Source organism: Manihot esculenta, chromosome 14 (assembly GCF_001659605.2).
Source record: "Manihot esculenta cultivar AM560-2 chromosome 14, M.esculenta_v8, whole genome shotgun sequence".
NCBI classification, from domain to species: Eukaryota; Viridiplantae; Streptophyta; class Magnoliopsida; order Malpighiales; family Euphorbiaceae; genus Manihot; species Manihot esculenta.
Window position 1 is genome coordinate 19,478,068 of NC_035174.2, and position 23,498 is coordinate 19,501,565.

The 23,498-nt window shown below is 33.3% G+C and overlaps 1 protein-coding gene across 3 annotated transcripts; it reads right to left on the reverse strand.

Annotated features, from left to right (window-relative positions):
• Positions 1-14,673: 14,673 nt before the first annotated feature.
• Positions 14,674-22,222, reverse strand: LOC110607798 (VIN3-like protein 2). Of its 3 annotated transcripts, XM_043950317.1 has the most exons (6): positions 21,881-22,222; positions 21,615-21,693; positions 20,619-20,650; positions 19,862-20,525; positions 16,690-17,009; positions 14,674-16,039 (listed from the first exon to the last, which is right to left on the reverse strand). In XM_043950317.1, exons 4-6 carry the CDS (start codon positions 20,485-20,487, stop codon positions 14,853-14,855), a joined length of 2,133 nt encoding a protein of 710 aa, XP_043806252.1. In that variant the 5' UTR covers positions 20,488-20,525; positions 20,619-20,650; positions 21,615-21,693; positions 21,881-22,222; the 3' UTR covers positions 14,674-14,852. The 3 variants fall into 3 exon arrangements, with proteins under 3 accessions (XP_043806252.1, XP_021602650.1, XP_021602651.1); XM_021746958.2 differs by lacking the exon at positions 20,619-20,650 and having other exon boundaries at positions 21,907-22,219; XM_021746959.2 differs by lacking the exon at positions 20,619-20,650 and having other exon boundaries at positions 21,881-22,219.
• Positions 22,223-23,498: the final 1,276 nt, after the last annotated feature.

Genomic DNA, 23,498 nt, shown 5'->3' on the forward strand with positions numbered 1-23,498 from the left:
CAACATTAACATAGCAACACATTTAACATGCATTTATCCTCAAACTACTATAAACCCTATCATTTTTACAACTAGCCTAATCAAGCATCTTTACCCCCATAACCCTTCATAACACTTGCTTAAAACATCAAAGACGGTGAGGATCGACGCTTACCTCTTGAAGATCGAGAGAAGGCGTGACCCAACTTGGAGATTTGGGAAAAACGAGTTCCGCAGGTCTCCAAGCTTCACAACTTCGATTTTGAGCTTAAAAACTTCAAAACAAGATGAAAGCTTGTTAAAAGCTTGAAAGATTTGAAGGAAAACATTAAAACTAACCATGGAAGGGTATGGACTCACCTTTGCCCGAAAATGGAGAAGAAAACTCGCCCGTTTTCGGACATGGGGCCTTTTATAGGTGGCTGGCCAGACCACCTTCGGGGGCCAAAGGTGCTCCCTAAACTTCACCATGTTCGGCGGCCAAACCTGGCTTTCCTTTCTTGGTGCTTTTCTTTCAAAAACTCAATTTCTTTCTTCATTCAAACCATAAAACATGTAAAAACATTTTATAAAAACATGATTTTACCCTTCTAGAGGGTTCCGACATTCGAGATTCCGACATCCGACATTCGACATTCCGACATTCGAGATTCCACCGGGTATTACAAGAATACTGTTGCTGAGGTGTTTGATGTGCTGCTGATGTGTCTTTAAGTGTTTTGAGATAGGATAGAACTCTGAAAATTTGAATTTCTGGCTTTCCTGTGTTTCTGTACAATTCTGCTGCAAAATCTGTTTGCCCAGCTGTTTGGGCAAAAAGCTAGTCTGTGCTATCTGTTCTCTATTTCTACACTGCAAAATCTGGTTTGGGCAACTGTTTGGGCAAACAGCAAGACTGCACTGTTCTTTATCCTTCTTAGTTTCTGCTGTGAAGTTAGTTTGGACAGTTGTTTGGGCAAACAGCTAGGCAAACAACAAGACACTTTCGGGTTTCAGTTGTTTTTGTCTTTTGAACCACTTCCGGGTTTCAGCTTTAAAGGATTGTTTGCCCAGTTGTTTGCGCAAACAACTCTTGGCACATCATCTTGTCTTCTTGGCTTTTCCTTCCATTCAATTAAGCAGCTTCCTTAGTCATTCCTTGAGGGTGGTTTGGCCAAACAACTTCGGTCAAACCCTCTTTTGAGTGCTTTTTAGGCCATTTTTCACCAACTTTCCATTTTACACCATTTTCTGCAAAATAAGATCAAAACCACAAAATTAGATAGAAAATGTATAATTTAACATCAATAATAACATGAAAAATGTGATTAATTTTTGTTTGATCACTTATATTTATCTACTCATTATGAGTGGACATAAGAAGGTATTCCAAGCAAAGCACTCTAGCAGATTCTACAATAAAAGCTGAGTATATAGTAGCATCAGATGCAGCTAAGGAGGCAGTCTGGTTGAAGCAATTCATCACAGAGTTGGGAGTGGTTCCTAGCATTGCAAATCCTATGGACCTTTATTGTGATAAAAATGGTGCCATAGCACAGGCAAAGGAGGCTAGATCTCATCAGAGATCTAAGCATATACTCAGGCGATATCACCTTATTCGAGAAATCATTGATAGAGGAGATATCAAAATATGCAAAGTAGACACAAATGACAACATTGCAGATCCACTAACCAAGCCTCTCTCATAGGTCAAGCATGATCAACACACTAGGTCTATAGGTATTAGATATTTGTATGATTAGGCCTAATGCAAGTGGGAGATTGTTAGTGTATTTGTCCTAAGCCATTATCTTGGACCTTTTTTTGTATGTCATTTTGATTATTAATAAAAGAGGTTTTATTATCATTATTATTTGTTTGTATGTTACATAATAATGATTTACATTCCTGGTTACTTATTATTATGGTGATAATAATAAAATATGACTAGTATGATTATTGATTGATAATTATGAGATGATTATATATATGTTGATATAATTCAATAATCATAGATACTTGTTAGAGAACAAAGTATTGGATGGACTCGCATTGAGATCACTACATGGGTTATTGTCCTAAGTGAATCTCAAAGTAGTTATGTCTTAATCCTTTGACTTGAGATTGTCATAGTTTCCAACATAAGGACTGATATGTTTTGACATAACCAAACATTGTCTTTAATCGGATAATCATAAAAGTTATGATTGAGCATAATAGAAATTATGTAGAGGATATTGAACAATCAAAATAGAATTTATCTCTCTCTTTGAGAGAGATATCTTTTAGGCCCCTTGATAAGTGAGATTCAGAAATGAATGGTCATATTCAAATGAATTGATAATGTGATCAATATCATTTGGTTTTATCAGTCTACTTAGAGATCAAGAAATCATAAGTTTAAACATTATAAGTTTGACATTGATTGAGAAATCGTAAGTTTGAACATTATAAGTTTGACATTGACCATGATAATAAGATAATAATATTAATTATTATTAATATTAATATTTAAAAGATCTGCAGTTTATCTGTAACTGTTACAGATAAAGGATTTTTCCGTTGTCCTTTTTGAAAAAGGACTTATCACATAGATATTTGAGTATCTGTGAGATTGCGATAGTTGGTTATGAATACAACTCTTTTATGAAAAGAAGTATGGAAAAACAAAAGACTAAAAAATGAATAAAACTTCTTCTGTGAAATTGTGGGAGTAAGGTTTTTGGAGTGATTATTTTTCTGGGCTGCAGATTGGGGAGCACATAGCTTATCTTTTCGTTGAGAGAGCTAGCACTCTAGACGGAAAGCATTCATGTAAATACCATTGAGGGTGTTCGTTTCAGAAGCAGCACCATCATTTCGAAATTGTATCTTCTCGTCGAGTCTAAAATGTTAGTCTCTTTTCCTTTCTTTCAAAATAAATGAAGCACTCAGATCCTGTAAGGGAAATAGAGATTTTTTTTTTCCGCTGCGTGTTTTGGGTTGCAGTAATCTCTGGGTTTCCTAACAATCTCATTTTCATATTGCTTGCAATAGTATTTGATAATTGTCTTGAAGTATAAATTTTAGAGCTTGAATAAAATGTGTGTACTTACATGATTAAGGCACTAGTGGCGTATAACTAGGATTTGTTAAAGTCATGAATTTTTAATTTTTATAAAACTTTTATCAAAGAAATAAAGTGTTCAAGGTACCAAAGAAAAAAAAAAGAGCACAAAATAAATATACTCTGTTGGTTACGTGACCATGAGTAGTACTAGTAGCCACTTAAAACTGTGACCAATTGAATAACCGAAGGTGAATATTACAAATATGTATCTTTGCATTAAAAGAGTGGTGACATTCCAAGTAAGAGATGAAAAAAATGCTCGTAAATAATAAATAAAAAAACTTGGATACTTAATTTTTGGACTTAAAACTATCTTTAAACAATAATAGAATTGCCTAAGGTAAAGTCTAGTGACTATTCCATGAATGCTATTTGACTATTTGTGTGATTGAGTGTGAATAGCTTGACCTCTCCTATTTATGTCAAAGATTTGGCTGGGATTATTGTTATTGTTTGCAATGTGACTTCTGGGAGTATTAGTTATATGTATGCCGGAACACTATTATGCTTCAATAAAAAGGTTTAGGTGAAAGAGTGGAGTTGATGATCTAAATTTGTTTGAATACTTGAGGACAAGCATGGATCAAGTGTGGGAAAATTGGATGATGCATGTATTCAACACATATTTTAATTAAATATTTGGTCAAATGAGATATGAATACTATTTGTTTTGGCAATTTTATGGATTTTATACAGAAATGCAAATGATAGCAGAGATGAGCCAAAATCAAAGAGAAAAAAATTGATCATGTGTAGTGGCTGAACAGACTTAATCGAAGACTTGCCCAGCCTCCAGGTAAACCTCCACTAGTAGCAAAAGCACACCTGATGTGGAAAAAGAAATAATATCAGATTTTTCAATTAAAGAATGCGCGATCTCATATGTTCCAGTCCAAATTTCACAGAATAACCTCTTCCAAAGATAAGAAAATCTCCACCCCTCTTAAGAAACAAATCAAAAGAGTTATTTCATTGAAGATATTCAAATTAGAGCTCTTTAGGAAAGATCAATGAGGATTCTACTGAGGTTCAGTTGTTATAAATACCACAGTTTCGTGAACACAAACACTTCCTCTCTTCTACCGAATTCTTTTCCTTCTTGTGTTTTCTTTCAGTCATGTGTGGCTAACTTCTTTAGATCTAGTTGGAGAAAGGTTGAAGTTGAAGTTTCAGTTTCTTCATGGATTGTGATCTAAACATTATCATTCATCTTTTATTTATTTAATAATTATGCAATTTCAGTTCTTATTATTAATATTGCTTTGTTAATTGATCAATAGGTCTCGTTGTTCATATTTTTTAAGGTTATTGTTAGTTTGAATGTTTAAAGTTCGTAATTACTTGAGTTATTCAACAACCAGTAAAAATTAGTATAACTCACTAAGAAATTGCATGATATAGTTTAAACTCACCACGCGGTTTGATTTGTTGGTTAGAATTAGATTTCTCTAATTTTTAAGGCGGATGATAAATTAAATCTAATAGACGTTCTTTAAGTTATTTGATGACTAGGGTTAATTAGCAAATGTTTTCTAATTAATTTACACTTAATGAGAGAATTATTATGTGAACTTCTTCTAAAACTAGAAATAATTTATTGGAATAAAGATATTTTTTTGCTTCAATTATCAATTCTTACAACTGAAATGGATCATATTCTTAGAATTTATTTACATTGATTTTCTCTCAAATCTTTTGTTACTTTATTTGTCTTGTCTTTATTATAGTTTCACCATTTATTAAAATCCTTCTTTTTACTTTTATTGTTTATTTTTCTAGTGATTAATTAAAAATTTGTGAATTTGATTCTATTCACTCCATGTGTAATTTATGGATTGCCCAATAATTCCTATTTGGATTACTCTTGAGGGGCTTCCCATTCATTTCTTTAAGAAGGAAGCTTTGTTTCCTATAGCTAATCTTATTGGGAATCCTTTAAAGGTGGATGCTGCCACATCAACAAGATGTCGTCCTTCGGCGGCTCGAGTATGTGTTGAACTTGATTTGTCTAAAGATTTAAAACTCAGAATTTGGATTGATGATTGTTATGGGGTTTTTTCCAGCACATTCTATATGAAAACTTGCCGGATTATTGTTTGTCATGCTGTAGGTTGGGGCATAAAACACAATCTTGTATTTCGGTGCATAATCATCCAGAGGACATCATAAAGGTCGATGAGGCTCAGGTTAAACCACCAGCAAAGATTTGGGTTCCTAAAGGAAAAATCAATGTTGAGTCTAATCCTGCAGAAAATGAACTGAAACATGCTGCAGTAGATACAACCGAAGGTAATATTGTGGACAATAAAGCTGGTTCTCAGATTGCATCCCCATTACTTGTTGCGGGAATTAATTCATTGGCTTCTGTTCATAATGATCCTATTGTCATCTCTGATACTTTGAACACCTCTATGAATTATCGGACTGATTTGACGAATGAAGCTCCTTTGCCTTCTAGCTCTGAGATTGACTCTTTAATTGCAGCGGGGAAAATGATTGTTGATTCTATAGAGACACTTTCTGATCATGCCGACTACACTTCGGAGGTTGAGTTGACTGCGTATCATTCGGATAACAATTTGCCCATCAGGTTTGAGAACCATAGCTGTGAAGAGTGGCAGGAGATTAGCAATAATTTAACTAAGAGGATTAACTTGCTAACTATTCCAACAAATTCAGAGAGACCCATAGAAGCGGGCTTCACCATTGTCCGTAAGAAGAACTCTAAACAGAAAAAAGCTTCCATCATCTGCTGGTCTTCGACGATCAACTCGCACTTCAACTGTCCCAAAAAAGTTTTCTCAATGAATGTTCTGAGTTGGAATTTGCGAGGTATAAATTCTTCCTTTTCCCGTCTTCATAAGCTGTGTATTGATAATCAAATTGTTATTCTTATTATCTTAGAGCCTATGGTTGATCAGAACACTAAGATTTCTTGGGCTTCAAAGTTGCGTTTTTCTGATGTTTTTTCCTCTTTGGATAATAAGATATGGATTATGTGGAGAGCTTCTTTTGTTTCTCTGTCTGGCTTTCATGATGTGTCACAAATGCTTACTTGTACTGTTCGCTACCTTTCGCTTTCCATCTCACTTACGCTGGTAGCTGTTTATGGTTACCACACTCGAGAGGCTCGCTTGTCTCTTTGGAGAAATCTTTGTGATTTGGCAGAGCAAATTTCTGGGCCTTGGTTGGTAGGCGGGGATTTTAATGTGATAAAAAATTTATCTGAATATAAAGGGAATGGTACTCCTAATTTAAATGGCATGTAAGATTTTAGTACCTGCTCTGATAGTTGTGAACTGATTGATATTCCCTTTACTGGATGCTCTTTTACTTGGACTGGAGTTCGCAGAAATGGGCGTGTCTGGAAGAGGCTTGATCATTTTCTTGCAAATGTTTCTTTTTATGACTTTTTTGATGACATTGCTTTGAGACATTTGGGGAAATCTACTTCAGACCATTCACCGTTATTATTAAAATGCAAGGCTACATCATTCAATGCGCCAAAAACTTTTAAATTTCAGCATATGTGGTTGTCACATGAGTCCTTTATTCCGCTAGTTAAGGATAACTGATCTTCTTCTTTTCATGGAGGTGGCATGAGAGCTTTATTCATTAAATTAAAAAAATTAAAATCTGCCATTCGTACTTGGAACTCGGAGGTGTTTGGTAACATTTTTTATAACATCTCCAAGGCAGAAAAATATGCGGAGGAGGCTGAAAATGCTTTTCATAAGGATCCTTCATCAATCAATAGGACTACTTGGAATAAAAGACAAGCTGATTTAATCCAAAAATTGAATTTCGAGGAGACATTTTGGAGGCAAAAATCGCGTATTAAGTGGCTCAGCGAAGGGGATGCTAGTACAAAATTTTTTCATAACTATGTGAAAGTCACTCGGAGGATGCACAGGATTGCTGAAATTAAAAATTCTCATGGGATCTGGATCTCTGAGCAAGCGGAAATTGGTCAAGAGGCAGTGAACTTTTACTCGGCTCTTTTTGATTGTGAGCCTTCAAGGAATATTGATAGAATGACTGACTTTCTTCCAACAATTGTTTCCGTTGAGCAAAATTCTATGTTGGAGCAGGTTCCTACAGATTCTGAAATTAAGTCGGCAGTTTGGCAGCTAGATCCAAACAGCTCTCCAGGTCCGGACGGGTTTGATGGTGCTTTCTTTCGGGCATGTTGGGATATAGTAGGATGGGATGTTTGTAGTGCAATTAAAGAGTTTTATTTGGGTGTTCCTATTCTGAAGGCTCTTAGCAGTGCTCGTATTGTTCTTATCCCTAAGGTGGATAATCCAGATTCGTTCAGCAAATTTAGGCCAATTTGTCTTGCCACCTTCATTAGTAAGGTTTGTACCAGAATTCTAGCTAACAGGTTATCTTCTTTCTTAGGTGAGCTTATTTCACCTAAACAAGCTGGATTTATGAAGGGAAGGTCCATTCATTCTCATATTCTTTTAGCTAATGAGATGGTTCATGAAATTGATAGGACGACAAGAGGTCACAATTTGGCAATTAAATTAGATATGGCAAAGGCATTTAATCGAGTCTCTTGGGAGTATATCAAAGCTGTGCTACTTAAATTCGGTTTCTCTAATCAGGTGGTGGAATTAATCATGTCTAATTTGGCAGCTACTCGGTTATCGATAATGGTTAATGGCATCAATTATGGATTCTTTCAACCATTGCGCGGAGTGAAACAAGGTGACTCGCTTTCTCCTCTTCTCTTTATCCTAGCCTCAGAATGCCTTACTAGAGGTCTTAAACAGCTTATTCATCAAGGGAAAATATTGCCTTATAAGCTTGGCAGAAATTGTCCAATTGTGTCTCAGCTATCTTTTGCTGATGATCTTCTTATCTTTATAAATGGAGATGTTAAAAGCATTCGTAATTTCAGGAACTTTTTGCTTGATTATCAGACAACTTCGGGCCAATTAATTAATTTTGAAAAGTGTTCCTTTTATTGTACCAAAAAGGCGACTCCAGCCATTGTTTCAAAATTTGAACAATTGTTGGGTATCAAGAGAAAATCGTTACCTTTTATCTACCTTGGGGCTCCTATTTACCAAGGGATAAATCGGGCAATTTATTGCAAGGAGCTGCTTCAGAAAGTTGATGCTAAATTGATGGGGTGGACAAAAAAATTTCTTTCTCCTGGGGGTCGATTAATTTTGATCAAGCATGTTTTAAACTCTATCCCTATACACACCATGGGATCTATGCTCTTGCCGAAATCTATTATGAACTCTATGGAGGGCAAATTTGCATATTTTTTCTAGAACTTAGCATCGGCGCAACCAAAGCATCATTGGGTAAGGTACTCGGAATTCTGCCTGCCTAAGAAGGAGGGGGGTCTTGGATTACGCTCCCTACTCTCTCTACAGGAAGCTTATTCTCTGAAAATATGGTGGTTGTACCTTTCGAAAGATTCTATTTGGTCTGCTTATATGCACAGTAAGTATCATCGGCAATGAGAGATGATATATAAATCACCGGATTCTTGTTCTTGGAAGCGCATCTGCCATGCAAGTTCAATTGGTGCTGAGTTAATTGAAATTGAAAATGGAACGGTGAGATGGAAAAATAGTCATATGGGTAATTTCACGTTAGCTGCAGCATATAGCGAAGTTCGACAGCGTCGAGGAGCTTCTTTATCTCATCGAATGATTTGGGACAATAGTATACCACTGAAGTTCTCAATCCTGGTTTGGAAAATATTGAGAAATGCCATTCCTTTGCCATCTCAACTGCAAAAACTTGGTATACAGACCGCATCAGCTTGCCCCTTTTGTCAATCAGCAGAAGCTTCGGTCAACCATGTTTTTTATCTCTGTAACCCTATTCAGCAGATTTGGAAAGTGTTTGGTTCTTATGTGCTGCCTGATATATCGACTAAAGGTACCTTGAGCCAGGGGCTCATGACTTGGTGGCTATCTTTTTCACAAAATTCTTTTGCAGGCCGAATTTGTAGATTGGTACCAGTGGTAATTTTGTTCTATATTTGGCAAGCTTACTGTGACATAACCTGGGGAGATACTGCTATTTTCTTTCCAACAATTAAGCATCAGATTGCCACTTTTATACTTAATTGGGGAATAGCTAATTCAACGAAGAAATTTGCTCGACCATTTCCACAATTGTCAGATATTCTTCCTGATGGATTCGGTTTGCAGAATTTGAAGCCCATGCTGGTTTATTGGAAAAAAACCAGCAACTGGTTTTTTGAAACTTAATATCGATGCTTCCTTCACTCCATCTTTCTCGTCAGGAGGTGCAATTATAAGAGATGAATTTGGTTCCTTTGTTGCAGCTATCTCCTTTCCTTTAGAGGCAACTAACGCTCTTGCTGCAGAGATGTGTGCTTTGAAAGTTAGTTTGGAGTGGTGTCATAGCCAACAATTATTTAATTTGCAAGTGGAAACAGACTCAATGGCCTTAATATCAGCTCTGAACTGCTCATCCTCACCAACAAACAAGACGATTGAAGATATTAGACTGCTTATTAATTCTTCTTCGGTCCATCATAATTTCAGAGAGGGCAACAAGGCGGCTCATTATTTGGCTCTTTTGAGCAGATTATCCAGGAGATCTATTTGTTTTTTTTCTTTAAATCTCTGCCTCAGTTGTTGAAAGGCATTGTACTTTCTGACTGTATGGATACGCCCTACATTCGTTTTAAATAAATAAAAAATAATGGTGGCCTGCCCACCTTCACAAAAAAAAAAAAAAAGAAACACCCTTGCCATGTAAAATTTATACCACTGAGTTTTGGCACTAACCAAATTGTGCGACAATAACAAAAAATAAATTATTTTTTCTAAATTAATCTTAACATTTTGGTTGGTATTTTATTAATTAATTTTGTAAATAAAAATATTTTTCTCCTTTAAGCTACATGAATGACATTTACAGTTGCCAGTAATGTTAAATCTGAAAAAACACTTTATCGACTACTCAATTCATTGGTATTACTATTTAGTTATTTTTAAAAAAACAACTAATAGTATTAAATTAATAATATATGTACATATAAAAAATAAAATACATAAGCTAGCAACGAAATAAAAATAGTCAAAAACAGTAAATTAATTCTTCTAAATTATTTTTACTGCCTACAACAGTTCATGGATATTTTATTTAACTAAGCATAATAAAGAATTTGTAAATAAAAACATTTTTAGCTTTTAACTTATACCAATAAAAATTACAATGATAGGTAATGCTAAATGTAAAATAAAGAGTACTGATAAATTTTTTTTTGTCAGTATTTTGTTTCATCATTTTTTAAAATAATAATTTTTAATAATTTCCTTTAAAAAATACCTATGCATCTAATTCTTCGGTAATGTTATGATATATTATTAATAAATTTGACGTGTATACTTGACACTAAAATTATCGATTATATATTTTCATTATTATATTTATAATTATAAAACAATTAATACAATTATTAATAAATTTTATATGTTATTTTATTTTTCTATAAATATAATGTTAGTATACGAATTCTCTTTTAAAAACTTTTCTCCTTCTTTCTAAAAAAAGTGTCTAATTTTCTATTTGTCTTTAGGGGAGGTTCGATCTTTTGACCGTTGATCCTCCTCTTCTGGTTTTTCTTATTGTGGTTTGCTTAATAGTTAGATTTTCTTTCTTTTTTCGTTTTAGTCTCTTCCGTGAAATTTTAGTATTCTAATTCCTAAGTATTGGGGGTTTTGAGTTTTGCTACCTTTAGTTTATAGAAGAGGATGCATGCTGCAGTCCTCTCCTCTTACTTATATATCAGAAGCTTCTAAAGCTTGATCGATTGGTGATTGGAAGGTTTCACCATCATGGTAGTGCCTTCCTTCGAGGCAAGATCTAGTAGCTCGCATCACCAAGCCTCTCTCCTGGCATGTCTAGCAAAAGTTCAAAGTCCATGCGCCTGCTTCTTTTCTAAGGCTTTTCATCACTTTCCTATCTAGCTCACTAGTACTCGTAGGGTGCCATGATGTTTAGGTTGAAAATTTATCGTCCTCTTGGTAGCCAACATGGTTGAAGCATGCAAGAAATGGGTAGGAGTTGATTTCAGGTCTTTCTCATTCTCCTAGGGTTTCTTTTCTTATGTTGGGCCTAGATTTGGGTTGAAATGCTGTATTTCTAGTTTCTGTTTATGGATTTGGCCTTGTACTATTTGCATATTAATGAAATATGTGATTCTAGAAAAAAAAAATACAACATTAGTCGGAAATTATCGACTATATAGGATTGTTAGTAACGGTTGTCGGTAATTTTAATATTTTTTTATAGTAACTAAATTTGAATATTTATTAATTTAATTAAATAAAACTTTAAATAACATTATATAAAACATAGTTACAGTAATTAATTATATCTTATACGAACATCATTACTATTATTATTAAAAAAATATTACTTTTTCATTTCTGAAATATTATATAATTAATAGATATATTTTTCTCTAATTTAATTTCATCAAAATTGAAAATTATTTTATTTAATAATTTTGTTAAGTCAATAATATAAATTTTAATTAGAAAAAAGTATCAAAATATAATTTAAAAAGGAAAATTATTTTTTAGTCCCTGAAGTTTAATATAATTAACACTTCTGTTTTTCTATTTTGCTTACCCAATACTTAAATCCTTCACTTTTTTTTCTATCCAAATTTGTAGTCCTTCCGTCCAAAATAGTCGTTTGGGATATGTGAATTGACAAAATTGTCCCTCACTAAAAGTCCCGCTATTTCAAAATTATAAAACTCTAACCCAATGCCTTTTCACTGTAGATTCTTCTTCTTCTTCTTCTTCTTCTTCACCATAACTCTTACCTTTTCTGCAACTTCTTCTTCTTCACCATAATTCCTATCCTTTCTGCAACTTTCAAATAATGCTTTAGGGAGAAGAAAGATGAAAAAGAGAGAAAAAAAAATCGACAATATCAAAAGGAAATAGAGGGAATAGGAGGGAGAATAAAGATGAAAAAGAGAAAAAAAAAAAAAGAAAAATCAACAATGTCAAAAACAAAATAGAGAAAATATAAGGGAGAAAAAAGATGAAAAAGAGAAAAAAAAAAAAGAAAATTAAATAATGTTAAAAGAAACAGAGAAAATACGAGGGAGAAGAAAGATGAAAAAAAGAGAGAGAGAAAAAAAGAGAGAAGAGTTAATAATGGATAAAAGGAAATGGAGAATATATGAAAGAGAAAAAAAATAGAGATCTCACATTGAGAGGAGGGTATTTTTGGAAAAAATTATCACCTCTCACATTTGAATCTTTGATCAAACAGCTTAAATAGACAGAAGGAATATAAATTTGGACGAAAGAGAAAGTGAGGGACTTAAGTGTTCGGTCGCCAAAATAGAGGGACAGAAGTATTAATTACGTTAAACCTCAGGGACTAAAAAGTAATTTTCCCTTCTAAAAATACACTTATCAATCACAAAAATTACTTTCACCTTTAAATCCTCAAATTTTTTTCATTTGCTTCCCATCATAAAAGCCTAATCTAAAGACACCCAAAACTACAAATTCTATATCTTAAAAATCCATTCAACCCTACAGTAATTGACAACGAGATGGCAAAAGCAATGTCGAGTGATGAGTGGCGAGTGGCGGGAAGTAACATGGATCAGCCCGCAGAATCATTACGTCAATGGTTGACCTTAACTCGATAATGGAGGGATAATTAAAGGATCAGATGAACGAAAGAGCACTCCGATTAACAATCATCAAGCAACAATAACGTAGAGAATGTTTTTCAATGACACCTTTCCTTTGCGACTAGTTTGGGCCATGTGTGCAGTCTTTGTTCGATTGCCTTCGATGATATTTTGTTTTTCCTTGAAACTTCAATATTGAGTTTATGTAGTTTGATTTTTATTAGATCTATTGGCTTTTATAAGCTGAAAAATTTTAATTGTTGAAATTTTAATTTATTTGTAGAATAGAATTTTTATTTTTTTAATTCTTTGATTCTTATAATGCGATAGTAAATTGTAATGTGATTTTAAATGAATTTTTTTATTTTTGTAATGTGATTGTAAAAATTATAAATTGTTATGTGTTGCTTCAACCAGGAAAGAAAATGAATACTAAGAGAGAATGTATTAAGACCGAAGAAAAGAAGAATAAAAAAATTATTAGTCATTTTTACTTTCATTAATGGTATATTTTAGGGAAAAAAATTTTTAATTTTGATAGAATTAAATATTTTAGAAATTTTTTTTTTAAATTTTGTTAGAATTAAATGTTAAAAAATAAAAAAATAAATTTATTAATTATATTATAATTTAAGATAAAAAAATATATTATTATTATTATTTAAAAATGTCGTCTTTTCCTCCAAGTAAGGAGACTTATTTAATTCACAAACCTTCTGACTTGCAATGGCCACTTGTTGCAGTGCCATTAGCTCTTCTTCGCCTTGTTATTTATATCATCAGAAGATCAGCCAGTTCAAAATTGAGTCAAAATCATATTTTTTTTTTTCCATTTAAGAGAATGATAAAATTTTAGAAAAGAAAGAAAAAAAAAATTTGACGGTTGAATTCAGTTTAAAAAAATCTACCAGATTGAGCCGAGTTAAATAGAAACTGAAGTCAGATTCAAAACCGTAAAAGAAGCTAAGAGCACATTTAGTTACAGAAAATATGTCTGATTTCTAAGACATACTTTCTTGTTCTTTCAAAAATTAAAAAAACTTATTATTTTATTTTTTTTTGTTTTAATCAAAAAATCAAAAATAAATTTCTTGTTTTCAAAATTTTATAAGAAAATAGAAAATACTGAAATAATTATTTTTTATATTTTCTTTATTATATTGAAGAATTGAAAATGCAAACTCCATATATCGATAGATTTTAAATAAAAAGAAATATATTTTTAATAATTATATTTATATATTTAAATATGTATAGAGTTTTTTTAAAATTAATATAAAATACATGAATTTTTCTCTCTATTTTAAACTGATATAAACATTAAGCTAAAGAGCATTGTAAACAAAAAAAAAAAAAAACATAATTTATAAAAAAATGATAATTTGAACATATTTTTTAATTTTTCAAATTGAAAATTATTTTTAATATTATATAAAATAAACACGTTTTCTCTATGAAGAACAAAAAAAATAAAAATAAAATAAAAAATAAAAAATTATTTTTCACAACTACACACAGATAAATTACTGGTTCAAATTCATAGATTTAGTGAAGCTAAAAATTGCCAGTTCCAAATGAACCCTAGGCGCCTGTTCAAATAAATTAATCAAAGAACCAACACGCATAAATTCAACTCAAAACCGGCACGTGGCAAGCCTTTTAAGTAACCAAATTTTAAAGTAGTTGGAAAATTTTAACAATATACCAGTTTCGAAGTCCTTCAAATAAAAAGGATTTTCCATAAAAGATTGGAACCAACATTTTTTTAGCGAGTGTGCATATATATCGAGTGCGCTAAATAATGCCTTCAAATTGTGAGTGCCTGTTCATGCAAGACAAGATGTTTTTCAAGCTCCCAGGCTCCCAACAGAGCATTAAATCAATTGAGGATTCATAACCTGTATGACAAATGAACCCTTAATTCTGAAAGCTGAACTGACTGAAAAGGGCACTATATATATAAAAGAGAATGAATTCTCACATTCTTACACCATAAGAATGGCAAAAGCTGATAATAAATGTAAATGATGAGTCTAAATGATGAATGCTAATGGAGTAAAGAATTATTGCTATACAAACCAATGGCAGGTTCATGTAGCAAAACCATAAAGGCTGTCAATGCCATAGCTTCATGCAGAACCCGGAAGGCACAACCGATGATTTCTTGCTCGAGATACATTCTGAAAAGGTATCCACAAGCTGTTCTGCTAAAGATGCAGGATCTTGGATGAATGTATCAACAAATGCCTTCACAACTCTTATCTCTTGTGGGGTTGCCCTTAAGCTATACCAAGTCAAGAATTTCTGCCGGAAATTCTTCTCGATATGTCCCCCACATTCTAACCATCTGATAACCTTCACATTATACTCAAAATCCCTGTCTGAATGACCATCGGCCATACACTCTTCATCTCGCCTTTCCCCACTTCTCTTCCTTGATGTGCTTCCATCTTGTGGCTCTTCCCCTTTCCCAGTGCCATTTGACAGATCCTTGTTGCTGGATTTTGATCTTGCATTTCTTCCTTGCACATCCTTAACTATTTCCAGTTTGCAGGGAGTAATAGGCAAACTAGCTTCTGAGTTGCCGACAAATGGCACGCATTCCAAGCCAGTTTGAACAGGCGTACCTGAACCATCATCAGTGCTTATATCATCAACTATTTGGTCCTCCAGCAAATGCTTGTTCTGAAGCTTTTGCATATCAGAACTTGGCAGCAAGGTAGCTACCTGCATGGCACGTTCCTCATCTAACAAAGGAACTGCATCTGCTGTGGTTCCTCCACTTGCTCCACTACCACTGCTTATAATAACACCATTGGAAACATTGGCAGAAACAATTTTGTCACTATCCTTGCAGTAATTATGATAATTGTCTGCTCGGTTAACAATGTGGTTGCCACATGGAGCATTGTGATTAGTTTCATCTTCCACAGAAGATGGATTGGAAAGGCTGCTACAATTGGTTGCTGGGCTTTGACTTCTTTCCGAGCAGTTTGGGACTTCATCCCGGGTACAGCATTGAACTTCAAACATGCCTGTTTCTCTTCTTACATCATTGAAGGAAACAACTTTGAAATGGTATTCCGTAGCAGGAGAAAGACCTGTGACCACAAATCTTGTATTTGGTACAAACAGAGTGCAAGTTGGTTCTGTAGGATAATCAGTATCCTGAGTCTTGCGATGCCACAAGGTATAACCAACAATGGCACTTGGCGAAGGATCTTCAGAACCCAAAACCACAATTAGTGAAGTTGCATTTACGTCTTCAAATCTGACCATTGTCATAACTGTTGCATTTATATCTGCAATATTACACAAAATAGTTAAAAATGCATAAAGATTAATGAGGGAAATTTTTTTAACAATCATCCCTCAACTTTAGATGTTGTTACACTTTAGTCCCTCATCTTTAATTTGTTACCACTTACTACAAAGTCCCTCATCTTTAAAAATGTTGCCTAAAAATCTCTCAAGCCATTTATTGTTCATTTTTGTTTCATTTACAAAGTGATATACATTTACATATCTATTTTGCCTGATAAATGAATGAAAAATGGTCTAAGAGATTTTTATGAAAAGTTTGTAAAGATGGGGGATTTTTATGAATGTTTTTAAAGACAAAGGATTTTTATGTAACATTTTAAAAAAAAAGAGATTTGTGATAACAAACAATAGATGAAGGACTGAAGTGTTACAAACTTCAAAGTTGAGGACTGAGTATCAGTTACCCGATTAATGGTTACTTAAGAGTTCATGGCTTGAGAAATACCGGATGTAATACTCAATATTTCCAACAGTATCTAATTGCTTTTTATAAGTCAAAGCTCAAGAGGAAAAGCATCAAAGGAAAATTTCCAATGACCTCAGATTTCAGCCATCAACAAATGAAAGAATTTTGATGAATTTTTAAAATTCGTGTTCAGCCATGGTGTTAGTACAAAATGAGAAATACCTCTTATTATTGGATCAGGGAATGGATGAGCAACAGTACTTGAAAGCATTTTGTCCAGTGATTCCAAAGCAAAGGCGCACAATTTTTGAACCTCTGGTCCTGAAGAAAGTCTATTGACAATACCCCTACCCATCTTTACAGGTAATCCAGTTAATGGACCCACTTCAGCTTCAAGCTTCTTCACAGCTTCATCTACAATATTATAAAGTTTTTGATACTTTCCAGTCTTGTTGAGAAGTTTTTTACTCAAGGACACACGATAGCATAATATGTCGACCCGCCTTGTATCCTTGGCCATCATTAATTGTTTTCTCCAGCATCTGAATACAATTAAGATTCCAACCACAAAGTTAGTTAAAGCTTGCTATATTTATGAAGCAACTAAAATTTTATGCAATGATCAATGTGAAACAGATCACTTTATGACTATTTTATGTGCTTGATTCCCAATATTTCATTCTGAAATGTACCTGACAAGGCAGCTATCGTGAATGCTTGTGACATAAATTTTAAGCAACACCAATTTTTTTTTTTTTTTTTTTCATGTTGCATTGGAAGAAAAACATTCCCATTGTTCTCCTAGAAGTTGCATGGATAGACAATAAGATATTGAAACTTCGTAATGGGATGGTATAACAAATCACATGCATCAATTTATAAGCAGACGTATAAGAGCCATGCAGTTTTTGTGGGGTTAGAAGAGAAAAAGATTTAGCAAACTTAACAAGGATTAATAAGTTTTTCCAAGTTACAAGCGATGGAGAATACATATTCTAGGCCCTCTGTGATTAATTGCTGAGACTGAAAATCCACAATTCACAGAGTACTAGTTAATATACTTGGATTTTCTTATAGCTTCAAGTGGAGGGGGAGATATCAGATGATGATTTCAAAATATACATGAGAAAGCTCTCCCAGTTTCTTTCATCTTCACACCAAACAAAAATTTGTTGATCAAAGTGGCATCATAAATATGAAAGTTAAGCACAAATATATTTTTGAGTTTTGACCATTTCACAGTACACATATTCACTGAAAAAATATGAACAAAGTAAAAAAAGATGTCATGTTTCCATCTAAAAGTTTACTGAAACATTATACATAATATATAGGGGATCAACACACACACATAAGTTAGCCAGTCTGTTGCCCATTCCCATAATGTGCTTTTTATTCATATTTTTGCAACCATTGGGTTTATGATTATATCTATGCAGATCACGGATGCTAAATTTCAAGTCAACCATATATATATATATATATATAAATGTTTCATCTGTGATACCACAGTTTGAACAATAAGCGCAATAAATACAATATTATTGTTATCCGAAACTATTTGAGGTCAGCTGTATGGATCCCTTTTCGCCATTCAGCTTTTTTGGAGACCAATTTGATACAGTACTCAAAAATTATATATCTTATGATACTTCTTTAGCTACATTGTTTTAAATTTATCCTTCTCTCTCCTCACTCCTTCCACCACTACTATGTTATATTTCCATATAGAAGCATTTGATTCTTTATGTTGGATAAATAGAAATGTAGATAATACAAACTAACATCACATAGGCAGAGGACAAAATAAAGTAAATTTTCAATGTACTTAATGACCCAATATGGAAGTGAAGTGGAAACCCCTATATTCAAATAAGATTGTGTTTGCCAAACATGTTTGTGAACAAAACAAACAAGCTGGTGGTAGTAGATTATCATTCAGCAAACTGAATCCAGAAATTCAACGATACATCAAGCATTTGCATCATACCAATCAAATCCCTAAACTTGAGAATAAATCATGGTGACAGTTCACAGGAAGTGCATTCTTATACTTTATCCCTATAAATGACTAATTAGTAATCTACAATAATGATAATGGATATAGAAAATGAAGAGAGATAGAAGAGTATGTAATGAGAATGATGACAGCTACAGAAGTTCAACTATGAGATCGGAAGATTCTAAATTTCTCATACGGAATTTCCTGGGCATCACATCTAGCGTTAACATCATGCAATCCAAAGATTAAGAAGCCTTGTTTAAGATATCTGTGAAACTGAATTTCATCCATATCTATGTATATACCCCTAAAGCTCCAAATCCTTGTAAAACTATATTTCTAGAAAACAAGATTGCCAACACACAACATGTTTAAAAAATGCATATTTGAATCTAAGACATGATGAATGAACTGGAATACACCCCATTCCATAGTTGCACTTGAATAGACAAATGCTTCAATATATTACCTTGACTTCTCTATGAGATATTTTTTGCTGCAATGCAACTTACAAGTGTCATCCAATAAGTAACCATAACATAACATAAATAAAATAAACAAAATCCTTTCACCTGGTAGCTAGGCTTAGGTAAGTAAGAGATTTTGAAAATTTGTTTAAAAATTAAGTAGAACAACCTGGTTCATACACATAATCAAAAGAAATTGTAATGAAACTATCCTAAAAGACTTAGATAATCTACAAATTAAGAAAAAGGAAAATACATAGACAGCAAAAGAGAAGCATTCTCAAGAATTTCATCTTGATTGCCTAATTCCTCTACTTCATAAGTTCTCTTTTAGTCCCAGAAAATTAAACACACTGCTTTCAAATCCCATTCCTCCATTTCTAGGCTATGGCTATCTATTCGAAAAATTCCCTACTACTCCCATTCCTCCATTCCCACACAACGTATACAAAAAAGTTCCCTATTGATCAGGACATGAACCATAAACCATTTATGCAAAAGACAAGGATAGTGTCTCATAAGCAAAAGAACAATGTACAACTGGGTATCCCTCATTTACGTTTCCTGAACCTTTTGTCACTGCTTTCTCTAGTTTTTAAAGGTTACTTTGTGATAGCTGTTTCAGTTCCTTATGGTATTATCAAAAAATAGTAAAAAGCAAAACATCAGATCTTTATGTATTGAGTGCAATTATATTCCAGAAACTAATGTTGTGAGGAGCAGAAACCATACAATCAAACCAATGACTAAAAATGTGAGCATAGCAGAAAGCTGAAAAGAATTGCCTACCATCCAGTCTGGATAATTTCATTAGGGTGTAAGAAGATAGACAACATGAGAAAAACCTTCAGCCCTTTACAATAATGAAATTAGCCATAAAGAGAGCATGAAAAAAGAAAAAGAAAAAGCACACGTTAATACTCACCCAAGTAAATCATTCACCTTCCAACAAGCTACACAGCGAAAGCTCCCATCATATCCATCTTTTCCAATGGCTGAACTTTCATGTCTCAAGGCACAGTCAAGATGGCATGACATGCCACATGCAACACCCTGAAAAGGAGACTCTGAGCTGCAAGTTAACCACAGGCTGGGATCCTTGTTGTCATCATACTTGTAACAGATGCAACATGAACACCTCTTGCAAAATGCATCACCTTGTTTTAAGGTAGCTCTGCAAGCTGAGTTTTTGCAATACACAGTATTACCTAAATCACTGCCTCCATTACTAGCTGCAGTACAGTTAACTGAAACAGTTAACCGTGATGGGTTGTCAGTTTTCCTCTGCCTTTTGGAAGATCTCTGGACAGGTGCAGGAGATGATTCTGTCTCGACACCTGTTGTCACTTCACACTCCCCAGCTTTCTTTTCTGAGACAATTTTAAGAAGATGCTCTATGATTTTCAACTTTGTCAAGCCCGTGTATTTCCTTTCTTTTCCCATCTCCACACACAGGATTTGCAAAATATCCTGACGGCTCCATGACTGTAGCATTTCAGAGGCACCTGCATACTTTGATAATTGATAGACCAGTTCTCTCTTTTCATCCATGCTTAGCTTACTACATTTTGATGGGTCAAGTGCACTTCCTGAGTAAAAGAAAAAGGACAACGTCTCATTTATATACTTTATCTAAGAGAAGTGTCAAAGAAGTGAAAGCTTTTTAATTGACTCAAGTGTACCTAGTAATATACACGTACATATGTAAGTATACCTACACAGATAACAGGTAAACAATAAGAGCCTAAGGATGAACTTTAAAGAAACTAATAATAGATAATTCTTCCTTTTCATTAACAGCCATGATAATGCCCATGACATCACCACCTACAAACACCAAATCAGCTAAATATACCCAGTACGAAGTAACTTGTCTCCATAGCCAAACCCTTTAGGAGGCTCATTGGAGTTGCATGGACTAAATTTCTTCTTATCATATAAATATTGACTAATTAATATATTAAACATGTAAAAGAAAATGGTTGACTTTTTATTGATAAAGACATTCCAACTACATCAATGATACAACTTTTTCAGAATGATCTGAAAGAAAGAGAAAACTAAATGGTCAGCAATAATACTTGTGTTAACCATAGGAAAAATCAAAAATAAAAAATGAAAAAAAAAAATCACTGATACAAACAATGAAATGCCTCTTCTCCTGCACTTTCATAGGGGTCATCACCAAGTGCTAATCCAAAGTGGCATGCCATAAAGATAATAGTCCACCATATCAAATAACTCAGCTTTGTGAATACAAACAAATTCAACATAATGCAGGAATATTATATAAAGAGAAAACAATGTTTACCAACCTCTAAAATTCAACCACCACAATGTTTTTCTTCTATAAACTATATATAAATGTTGAAAATTAACAAAGAGATTCAACAACTCAGTGTAATAAACACCTAAAGAGCAAGAAATTCTATTTTTGCGCCTCAAAAACCCAGAAACTCTAATCAATACCTAAATCATTAAGATCAAGGATATCACAATTTAAATGACCACAGAAATTATAAATCCATTATTTTACCTTCAGACTACGGAAAAATAAAACACAGGACGTTTCAATGGTTGAAATGACAAATCACTCAGAAAAGGAAAAACAAAATTAGAAAACAGAAATAATTGCATCCAACAAACTGATCCAAAATAAATAAATAAACAAATTTTACCCTCAAAAGATAAATCCATATTTAGAATTATGGAATAATTACAGCCAACTAAGCAAATCACATTACCACCAAATCCAACCTGCAAAAGAGAGAAAATTCCTTTAAAAAAACATCCTCACAGAAACAAAATGTCAGGGAAAAAAAAACAAAAAGAAAGAAATTCTTCCCAGAAAAAAAAAAAAAGAAAAAGAAAAAAGAAAATATCATAAACCCAAATTACGAAAGAGAGAGCGAGTGGGAGTGAAAGGGAAGGGAATAAGAGATACCCAAAAAAGGGTGTTTGAAATTCTACCACAACGAGCGAATCCATGACTTAGGAGATGTTCTATTCATCTTTCTCTTTCTAATCTCTCTTGCTATAGAGATTATATCTTTATAGATAGATATGTAACTCTCGTTAAAACACAAGTTGGGATTTATGTGCGAGTGTGTGAGTGTGTGTATGGGTCCTCCTTTGGTTTTCAGGACCCGAAGGTGTAGTGACGAGATTCGAGGAGGATTGTTAGAGAGAGAAGATGCAGAGGAAGAGAGAGAGATGGAGAGGAAAAGTACTAAATAAATAGTCCAGAGAGAAGAGATGCAAAGTGGCTGCATGTCATCTTCTTTTCCTACCCTCTTACTCAACGTTACTTTATTTATCCCTTTTTTATGATTTTTTTTTTTTTACAATATTTATTTATGCTTCCTGTTCATATTCAATTCATCCATGGATTCCCTGTCCAATCCAGGAAAATTTTGTTTCCAAGCTGGATTTGGATTCGTCCAAAATGAAATTTTGTTTTAAATTTTTTGTTATCATTTTTCATCCAATGATATTAAATTATTTTTAAGATGTTAAATGGGAGCTGTCTCATAATTTTTATTTATTTTTTAAATTATAATAATATATAAATTTATTATTATAATTTATTTAATTTTATCTGATTTTTAAATAATCTAGTAGATTAATTCAAAATAATCTAGAAGTTTAAGCTTATATTTAATTAATAAAAATTTGACTTCATTTAAAAAAACTAATATTAATAGATTAAATATATCAGATAATTAATTAGATTGTTATAATAAATACATATATCTATATATAAGTATTTGATTAACTTAAAATTATAAATTATTTTGATGGAATCTAATTAGAATTTGATGACCGTTGGATTTCTCTATCCCGATTTGAGGCTGGGCCCATGGTAACAGCCTATTACCTGAAGACCTTCAAACCTCCCACATGAATCAGGTTCGGCCCGCTCAGCCTTAAGACCGGGCTCCATCCAGATTTCTCAGTTAGACCGGTCCAACCTTCTCAGCCCAACGTCCCGATTTTCTTTGGGCTCAATCTTGAATTCCTCTTCCTGCCCAGCCCGTAGGAAGGAAGGTGGCCAGCCCATCCAGCCCGTCCCCCGGGTGAGTCCATCCGCACACGTATCAGAAGAGAATTAAATGGCCTTTACATATGCTGTAGATGTCTAATATCCTCGTACGATCGTATTAGTATGGCAAAGACAGGTGACCCAATAGAAATAAGGCCGTTACACGCCATTGGCAGAGGAAGAAAAAGAATAAAAGGAGAGGGTCACTCTTCTTTCAGACTAAGTTTTTCTCTAAGTTCACAAAACTCTTGTAAAGCCCTACTTTCTGAATTTCAGATCATGAGAATTAATTATGCAAAAGTATGGTGGAAATTATAAATTATGAGTTTATAATTTAATAATTAATATAGAAAATAAATAATAAAAACTTCAAACAGAAACTCTTTTTCTTTCAAATCTCATAAGTTAGTTTAAGAAAATAAAATAAAATAATTTTTTATTTTGTAAAAAAAGATTACTTTTAAAAAAATAACCTAATTTTCATTTTGATTGACAAATGTATTTCATTAATTATTTAAGA

Excerpts from the sequence above, each read along its gene's own strand:
- LOC110607798 (XM_021746958.2), bottom strand. Across the intron at positions 20,526-21,614 it reads TATGGATTTATCTTTTGAGG|GAAGTGCACTTGACCCATCA; the intron begins GTAAAATTTGTT and ends TCTTTTACTCAG. Across the intron at positions 17,010-19,861 it reads AAGGTGAATGATTTACTTGG|ATGCTGGAGAAAACAATTAA; the intron begins GTGAGTATTAAC and ends AATTGTATTCAG.